General features: G+C 37.1%; 1 protein-coding gene across 19 annotated transcripts in view; it reads left to right on the forward strand.

Moving 5' to 3' along the window:
• Window positions 1–1,416: 1,416 nt before the first annotated feature.
• Window positions 1,417–10,148, forward strand: part of LOC110101602 (cell division cycle 20.2, cofactor of APC complex-like) — a 41,393-nt gene continuing 32,661 nt past the window's right edge. For 2 of the 19 annotated variants that reach the window (XM_028698849.1, XM_028698846.1), the window contains exons 1-5: window positions 1,417–5,827; window positions 5,905–6,127; window positions 6,235–6,580; window positions 6,671–6,718; window positions 6,785–6,952. In XM_028698849.1, coding sequence (XP_028554682.1) covers window positions 1,516–2,895 — 1,380 coding nt within the window. In that variant the 5' untranslated portion in view covers window positions 1,417–1,515 and the 3' untranslated portion in view covers window positions 2,896–5,827; window positions 5,905–6,127; window positions 6,235–6,580; window positions 6,671–6,718; window positions 6,785–6,952. Of the gene's footprint in view, window positions 5,828–5,901; window positions 6,128–6,234; window positions 6,719–6,784; window positions 6,953–10,148 lie in introns of all 19 variants that reach the window. The other 17 variants (XM_028698863.1, XM_028698864.1, XM_028698854.1 and 14 more) reach the window with 17 other exon arrangements.

Genomic DNA, 10,148 nt, shown 5'->3' on the forward strand with positions numbered 1-10,148 from the left:
TAGCCTTTTTGGCGATGGAGGGTGATGCAAATGGTGTCAATGTTGGTATTGACATTTGTTTCGATAATGAGTATTAATCTTAGTATTATGATGACGATGGGGTTCGTTCTCATTAAAAATATCAACCATTATGCATATTGATGTAGGATGCATTCATTGGCCTTATTTGTGATCACATACGTCAATGTTATGGGTGAGGATATATGTCATCTTGATGGTGTCAACAACACTAACATTATTGGGGATGACATGTCTCAATGTTAATGAGAATTGTGTATGTTGGCCTTATTAACTGGGTGGGGGGCAGGCAATTAACTTGTTGGCATTAATCTCCACAATGGGTGACAGCCTTATGGGCATTGATAAGAATCATTATTGTTATCAATAGAATATATTAACTTAATTAGTGTTGGCGAGCATTGATATTATTGACGTTATTAATTAACATCGACAAGTGTTGATGTCGTTGGTGATGAAGAAGGTCGATCTTACTGGCCACAATAGATGTCAATTTTATTGGTGATGTCGAGCACTGCCTTTAACATCAGCCGTGTGTGTCTCAGTCTTATTGGTGATTGCAATCGAGTCATGACAATTTGTTCACAATAGTTGATGGAGATGTTGGTAGGTCATTCACTTATAAAAGCTCTAGGATTATTTAAATGTTTAACTATTTCAAGCAACTAGGATATATATAATTGGGAGGAGACAAATGAAAATAGAAGTTTTAATTTTTTTTTTTTGAAAACTTTTTGAGATTTTTTTGGAGTTTAATAAATGAGCTAATTTTGGAAAATTTAATCTCTCAAACAATTTCTAAACTTTTTGAAATTTCAAATGCTTCATTTAGGTCCATTTCAAAAACAAATTGAAAAGCTTTTAATATAATTAAATTGATATATTTTTATATGTTTTATTTTTTGTTTCTAAAAATAAATAATTTTAAAATATTAAATAAAATTATCAAAATATATTATTTTTAAATTATCAAATATATTTTTTTAAATTAAGAAAATAATAAAATATAAAGGTGACCCACAGAGGGCCCGCTTAATGACAAATCTTCATTTAATTTAAGCATCTTAAACTTAAACCTATAAAAGGAAACTAAAATAGTAAAATTTGATTTTTTTTTTTATATACTTCTGAATTGTATTGCAACGTATTTGCAATCTTTCTAAAAAGCTCACAGAAAAAAAATCTTTCTAATAATAGAAAAACCCTTATAAAAGGAGATATTATTCTGCTGTGTAGAAACGCCTTCTTTCTCTTCCTTCACTGAAAGCACACGCGTGCTTCACTAGCCCCTGCAAATCCTTCGAATCTACCGGCAAGCTACCGATTGTCTTGAGAAATCTATTTGGTGTTCCGAATCTTGGTTTGTGAACGGTAACGAGTTCCCTAATAAACCTATTCAGCTGCCATCAACCTGCTTCTCGATCTTAAACGTTCAAAATTCTTATTTCTTTTTGTCTTACAGAATTAATTTTATTATTTCTTTTGCTTAATCTTTTTATGATGGATGCCAGAGCACAATATCGCCATTTAGGCCGTTTCTCTTCCAAGTTTTCCTCTTCGCGGCAAGGTGGTGGCGATAGATTTATTCCGAATAGATCCGCAATGAACCTTGACATCGCCCATTATCTGTTAATGGCGGCTCCAAGAAAGGAGAAGGAGAACAATTCCGGAATATCATCGTCAGGAAAAGGAAAAGGGGCCTACAGGGAGATTCTTGACCGCGTTCTTTTGCAGAATCGAACTCGGATACTCGAATTCAATAGCAAGCCTTCGGCACCGACTGAAGAGATATTCCCAGAAATTTTCTTTGATTCTCCTTCCAATCATAAAAGGCCTTTAAAGAACAAGAGGTATATTCCTCAATCTGCTGAGAAGGTACTTGGTGCGCCTAATATTGAGAGTGATTTTTATCTAAATCTGCTTGATTGGGGAAAAAGAAATATCATTGCTGTTGCCCTTCGGAACTCAGTTTACTTGTGGGATGCTTCTAACGGATCAACGTCTAAATTGGTGACGTTTAATGATCATGTTAGTCCTGTAAGCAGCGTCTCTTGGGCTCCGGATGGGAAGCACATTGCCCTTGGGTTGTCCAATTCCTACGTTCAGTTGTGGGACGTAACGTCGAATCGTCCATTGAGAACTCTAGAAGGTATTCATCAGTCCAGAGTAGGATCTCTTGCTTGGAATGGAGGTATCCTCACAACAGGTGGAATGGATGGCAATATTGTAAACAATGACGTGAGAATTAGATCCCACATTGTCCAGAAATATAGAGGGCATCATATGGAAGTCTGTGGGCTAAAATGGTCGGGCTCTGCAAACAAGTTAGCCAGCGGAGGCAATGACAATCTTGTTCATGTGTGGGACTGCTCCATGGCTGCCTCTACCACAACTTCAAATCGAAGTCCATGGCTCCATCGGTTTGAGGAGCATACGGGTGCAGTTAAAGCTCTTGCATGGTGTCCTTTCCAAAGAAATTTGCTTGCCGCTGGCGGTGGTGAGAGTGATCGATGCATCAGATTTTGGAACACAGACATAGGGAATTGTCTCAGTTCAGTTGATACTAACTCACAGGTTTCTGGACTTATCTGGAGTAAAAATGAGCGTGAGCTGTTGAGCTCTCATGGTCTACCTCACAACAATTTGGTATTGTGGAGGTATCCATCTATGCAGAAGATAGTTGAACTCGATGGTCATTTTTCTCGAGTGCTGTTCACGACTCAAAGCCCTGATGGATGTAGAGTGGCATCAGCAGCTGGGGATGAAACGTTGAGGTTATGGAAAATTTATGAAACTTCAACTGTGGGAAAAGCTGCAAGTAAGGGAGCAAGCACAACCCCTTTTGCTAGTTTCAGCGCATTTACGACCATTAGGTAAGGTTGCAATTGTGGTATCTTCTGTGATGGGCCTGGTAAGAACACACAAGTAAGTCCCTGTTTTCTCATCAGCATATTCTGCATGTTTGTGGGCTACCATTTTATGTTTTATAATTTTCTTTCAGTCTACTAATTTGATCTTTGTTCGTCATTGTATTGTAAGTAGCTTATACTCCACTTGGTGGCATTGCTCCGTTCCTTATTGTAACCAAAAAGACCTTGCATGCTTCATCTGATTTTTTTCACTTCTTTATGACATTTTCTTTTTTTATATTTAGTTGCATCAACAGTTGCTCATCCAGTCTGCAATTTGAGCAAAATTTGATGAGTCTATGAAGTCAATGCAAAGGTTTAATGTAATTAAGTTACAATGAAAAAATTTATATGCAGATTTTCAATAATACTAACTTTCTGTAGCTATTATATTTGAAATTTAATATTCCTAGACTCTAATAAAAAAAATTACATGCTTTTTCATGTTTTTAAATATGAAAATAACTTTTAAAGTTTTAATCTATATGTTCTTGCTTAATGGGCCATACCTGATTCTTTAAGACCAAGGCTTTATTTTTTTGTTGGTGGCCCTCTCTCTTGCATTTGTCATTCATTAGTTGGCAAATCCACATATGGGTGAGTTTAATGTTTCGAATGGATCACCTCAACAAGTATATTAGCTGCTGGTAAATTCATCTTTAGTATATTCATTTTAGATGGCTCAGTTATTGACCCTTTGCCATGCCTACATTCCCTTTATCTTCCGCTTAAAAAAATTATTTTCTGCATCAACAGGTGAACTTTATTGATTATATTTGAAAATGTTATCTTGTCTTATATTGTGCTAAACAAGTTCAGACTGCAATTTTTTTCTTAAGACTTTGGAGCAAAGTAATGTAAACTCACACACACATCACACTCACAAGCTTCGAGCCCAAACCTTTTGGTTGATAGTCAAAGCTCCTAACCAACATATCAAGGTGAGCTGCATTTTTCTGCTGCTATTCAGTAGTGATATAACTCCACGAGTACACATGATATAATGATTTTATTTTATTTTTAATTGTATGGTAATCTAGTCATAATTACTTGCATATGCTGGAATGAATCAAAACATTTTTTTGCTTAAAACGAGTTCAAATAAAAAAAAAATCCTATGCCTCTTTTTAAAATCAAATTTCTTCCCTGTGGTTTATAATACGCTAAATCATTCTTCATTAACATATATAATTTAAGAGTACTAGTTATTTTCTCATTCACTTTTGTAAATTATCTGATCCTTTCATATGAATACATTTCTACCGTTAAGCATCATCATTCAAAATCATCGTCTTCATACTTGAGTTGTAACTTAATTTTGGATGAATTCTGCAGCTATGTTCGGGCGACTACTTAGAACAACAGTTTACAAAAGTATTTTACAATATCCTTAAGCATATACATATGATGGTATGGTGGTTGTCCAAGTAGATGCGCCCATCTATTTTGCAAACACAAGTTATATAATGTTTTCATTACTCTTGGGCATTACGTTTTTATTAAGCTTCCTTAATGTTCTAATGCATTTAACTTACTTGATTTAGGATACACTAATTAACAATCTTCTCTCATTTTTTCAGCTTGTTATTGGCTGGACTAAAGAGGTAGAATTTCTATTCACATTCAAATTTGATTTTTTTTTTTAATGTTTTATCTTTTACGCTTGATAGATTTGAGCATAACTAAGAAGTATTTTTATAGATACAACATGTGCAATTGTCAACTTTCTGAAATTGATGAACTCCCAAAAATACCAAATGTTTGGTTTTTTGGATGACTTTGTTTCTGTATTTGTCATTCATACTATGAAAAAGTTAATGAGTTCTTTTTTTCTTTGTTGCATTAGAATGCCAAAACATTAATTGGGGGACTTTTAAAACAGTCCTTATAGATGCTTTGGTCAATCACCTCCACCCAATTCAGGTATTTTTGGTATATGCATATTTATTTTGTTTGAGAAGATATGCATGATGTATTCACATGAGCACATACGTGAGAAATATGATTCTAGTTCAGAATTTTCATAAAATATTATTATGAGATATATCAGTTCATTTGATTATAGAGCATTGAATCCTTCTTTTATGTAACTTGATTATGGAGCATTGAGTCCTTGTTTTATGTTTGTTTGCTGGAGGTGCGATTCTTAGGGGATTCCTATGCTAATTGTTTGTTATAATGCACTTAATGGAGTTGGGAGTGCATTACTTTTCAATCTTTTCAGCTTAACAAAGCAAATAAAAATTTTCGAACACTTTTCCTTGTTATTCATATCATTTATTTTGCAGTTCTTTTCCTTGAATGAGTAGGGTTATTGAGAAACTTTGTTATTGTCCTAACTTTGGACTTCTTCCATTTACTAAATCTGTTTATTTTCGCATTATAGCAAGGTGGATGATGATAAATCTTTTGAGGAAGCTTCATCCCTCACTGCCAAAAAGTTAATGTTTTTGCAGCAGTTTATAGCAGCGGTTTTAAAACAACCGCTATAATAGATATAGACATTGATTATAACCGCTTCTAAATTCACCATAAAAAAGTTAAAGATGCCCCAATATTTTGTAGCAGTGGTTGCAAACCGCCGGCTGAGCATGACCGCTCATAAATTTGCTGATCTCATCCTTTCGTGCCCTAGCCAACTCATTCTCCCACAACTTCATCTTCGTAGATCTCCATTTGATGATCATCAATGTTGAATCAGCTAGCCTCAATGCCGAAGCCACCATCTTGACGCCGAATCCTACCATCCCAATGTCGAATCCACCCATCGCGATGCCTAATCCTGCCGTCCCATTGCTAGCAGTGAGGGGGGTGAAAGGGAAATGGAGAGGCCGATGCCGCCGGTGGAGGTGGTTCCGATTTTTGGCAAGTAAATTTCTTCCAAGAGAGATCAAATTGGGGTAATTTTTAATTTTCAAGTATCTCTGCGAGTCTTGCTATTTCATCAGCTAGAGGAATAATTGTAATGTTTCAGCAGTGAGAGACCTCTAACATTTAAAGGGGAATAGAATTTGAAATGCTACAAAAATTTCAAGCCTTCCACCTCATAATTCCTATCCTCAAGCTCTTGAGCTTAGGAGGCAAATGGGGCAACTCTTTCAACTTCGGACAATCAATTAGGTCCATTTCAATTAAGCAAGGAAACAAACATCCATCTACAGCAGCTACTCCTGCCTCAAACCAATCCTCTAATGCTACAGGTGGTCTTCTAATAATTTGTTTTGAATCTCTATGATTTAAGTGGCGTTTTTTCAGCTACATATCTTAATTATGTGGGGTTTTTGTTTCTGTGTAGTGAATGTCTCAGATTTTTTTGTGGCACTGTCGGCTGACCAACTTATCTCCAGAAACATTCCTACTCACCGTCTTTTTTGCAATTGTAATTCTGAAACTGCTTCTCACTTATTTTTTGAGTGTGATCTCTCTTTTAGCATTTTGAAAGCTCTTTTCCCTGGAGCTGCTATTTTCTTGCTTAGACCTAATATTATATAGGTTTTCAACGGTATCAATGATAATTCCCATCTCTATTGTTCACGACAAACATATCTTGTTGAGCTTGCAGTTCTCTTTGTGTTTAAATGTGGCTCATGGACATTCTCACCTCTTACAGAAGTACATAGGCATTATGGGTTGAAGGAGAAAATGTTGATAAGGTGTGCCTAATTGTACTGTTATTTAAGCTGTAACATTTCTAAATCAGTAAAACAGGCCATGCCTAATACATGGAGCTCTTACCAATGCAGGTTTGGGGTAGTCTAATGCACAGAACTAGCAAACTTGATCTTGAATAGGTTGACTGATTAAGTCCTTACTGATTTCTGTTTTCATGTTTTACATGTTTTGTTCCCATCCTACAGACATACTTTGAATTCGTGAAAATAGCCTCTCATAAATGGGTTGGCTGCGCAAGTTTTTTAAAGGTTCAAGCTATGAGATTTCTGAAGGGCAAAACCACGGTAAACTTGGTGGTGATGGACCTTGGAATGAATCCTGTAGTTCACAATTGGTATTCATCCTCTCATTCTGTAAGTCCTGAAAATTTTCTACTCATTTGTATGTTCTTTACTTCTAATCAAACATGCTGTGGTAGCTTTGTAAAGTTTTAACTGTTCAAGATTATATGTGACATTATGAAATCCCTTATTTCTTTTTGAATAATAGGGTCTTGCATTTTAAGATTGCTTAGATGATCACTCTTTGTTGTTGTTTGTGAGATACCTTCTTGTTGACCTCCCGTGTAATAACAAAAAAAAAAGAAAAAAAAATCAGCGTACCTCGGAAGCATTGATGCTAGCACGCGAATCCCGCAAGAAATCCCGCATACCTGACATGATTCGGCGCTGACATCGCTTAGTTCACGCGATTTCTGCTTAAATCCCGCGACAGCTCCTCGATCGTCGCCTCGTTCGCGTCGTTAAATACCAAACCGAGCGAAGCTTTCGGTTGCTCTTCGGCTCTCTGCTTCTCCTCCCAACATCCACACGACTTCCCCATCTCCTTTGTAGCCATGCGACTTCACTCCTCCAAGCAGCCGAGAGAGAGAGTGAGAGAGAAAGAAGAAGAAGAAGAAGGAAAAGAAGCTTTCCCCTACCTACCCAATCGGAAGTCACGACATTCTGGTCGTAAGCAATAACAGGAGCTCGCCGGCTGTGAAGTTAACCTTCTCCCTTCCCGTCGCTGCTTCGGCTCCTTCCTGACTGTGCGACCTTGCTCCCAGCGACGACTTTCCATTCCTGCGGGATTGGAAGTTACGACATTTTGATCGGAAACAAGAACAGGAGCTTGCTGTGGAGATAACTCTCTCCCTGTTGCACACAATTTCGCCCCCTCCGACGACTTCCCTTCTGTTGGACCGCAAGCAAGGCCGAGAGCTCGCTTGCCGCCGTTTTTAAATGATAATTAATTATTATTAATCATTAATTAATTAAATTTAATTATGATTAATTATCTTAATAATTAATTATTAGTTAATTATATATTAATTATAATTAATTAAACTTAATTCATTCTAATTATTATTATTATTAAATAATCATAATTAATTTAAAATAATAAAAAATGCTCCCCTCCACTCTCTTTCCTCGGCTTTCGTGTCGGATCGGCAAACCACCTAAACACGCCTTTAGTGCGCGTGGTAGGAGGGAACCCGGTGCGACACCTACGACGAGGTAGGCGAGTGACCCCTCGATCCACGTGCCAACCACGACAACCCCGCGAATGTATGAAATTTTCTAAACTTAAAACCCTACTTCAATGTTCGTGGCAAATCGGAGAACAGCCCCAAGCACGCCTTTAGTGCGCATGGTGGGATGGGACCCCGGTGCGGCACGTACGACGAAGTGGGGTCACTTATAAGTACCCCCAAGCGGGGGGAAAGCAAAACTGTCTCTTTTAATAAAAATGTTTTTTAAAACCCCAATCAAGCCTTTAGTGCGCGTGGTGGGAGAAAAATAAAAATACAACCGCCGCGGTGTCTCACCAACACCAACCGTGCACGTCTTTAGTGACGTGGCGGGGAGGCGGCCTCTTGGTTTTTCTCCTAAACGGGGGAGACGCCGGGAGGCTGTCGAATTTTTGTCTGAAATATAGACAAGGACTTGAAGAAAAATGGGACTTGTGGACTTGATTCAATCTACTTAATTGAACTTAAACCAAAATGAATTCCATTCTAAATGAATATAACTTGGACTCTCATTTGAACTTCAACAAGGATTTGAACTCGTTCTTGAACTTGCAAATGAACTATAACAAAGATTTGAGTTAGAACATGATCTTGAACTCAAAACTTGTGGACATTGAAACTTGAACAACACATGGACCTAAAAGTGGACTTATTTGAACTCAAATGAACTTGGTGCAAAGGAAAAGAGCTTGAACCGAACAAGACTACAGAGGACTTGGATTGAACTTGCATGTTGATTTGAACTTAAGTGAACGATAAAAAAGGACTTAATGACATAAAATTGAATTTGCAAACTCAAGTATATAATACTTGAATAAAGTGTAATGGAACTTGAACTTGAAGAAAATAAGCATTGACACAAAGTTGGTTTGGACCACAAGAGATTTTGGCTCAAACTTGAGCATTGACTTGAGCTAATTTGAACAATAATCAAGCATTAGATTCAAGTGAAAATTTGATTTGTCTAAATTGAATTCAAATTGGAGCCTCAATAAACCATGCTTTGAGTATAAAAACACACTTAAAATCAAGCTTAAGCGGTTGATGTTGAACTAGACTCAGATTTGGATTTGCCTTGGGTTGCAAGAAGTCTTGCTTGAATGCAAATAGCAAGATTTGAGCTTGGACTGAATTATATCATATAGGACTTGAACTCAAACAAATGATAGAAGATTCGAATCAAGTTCAACCAAGAAGAATTTGAATTCTAATAGAAAACGAGTTTCTTTCAAACCACAAGAAACATGCCACAAGCCACTAAGCAATGAATTGGATCTCAGAATGATCAATACAAACATGTGATGCTGATTGCAAGCAAACATCAATTATATAAGTCTACTATGCACACTACATGTCATTTATAAGGAGAAATGCATAAAGGACTACAATAAATACAAAGGAGATCCTAGAAGATGTAATGTCCTACGATCATCATTAATCAGCAAATGACACATAGGAAAATGCAAATACGTATGAGCCTTTGTAGGAGACCCGTCATACACAACAAGCTATCCACAGGAAAAATACAGAGAAGATCTGCAATACATATAATCTCTCAACAAATACAGATGTATGTATAACATGCCACCCAGGAGTAGATGCAGAAAGACTTCAGTAAATGCAGTATTCTGAAGTCAATTTCAATCTATGGAGTACATCTACCTGCCTACCTATAGTAGTGGCAGATATACTACATGAAATCAAATACCATAACGAAATGCATGAAGAATATGACAAGTGTAAGTTCCTACGACTCAAGGCAGGAGATTAGTTAGTGCACTATGATCCACCTGCATAAAACAACAAATAGTGCACGACAGTCTACCTGTACAAAGCAGTAAACAACTTAATCCAGAAGCTGCTACGCCACGCCACCGGATCTGCAACATTCGTACAAGCAGACAGAAGGCGTCCACAACTACAACGCCACGCCACCGGATCTACAGCCTCCGTACAAGCAGACAGAAGGCATCTACAAATACTTTTAAAATACCCCCGCACGTGCACTGTAATTTGTATACACATAGGTACACTAAGGG

This window comes from Dendrobium catenatum, unplaced genomic scaffold (genome assembly GCF_001605985.2).
Source record: "Dendrobium catenatum unplaced genomic scaffold, ASM160598v2 fragScaff_scaffold_1163, whole genome shotgun sequence".
Lineage (NCBI taxonomy): Eukaryota > Viridiplantae > Streptophyta > Magnoliopsida > Asparagales > Orchidaceae > Dendrobium > Dendrobium catenatum.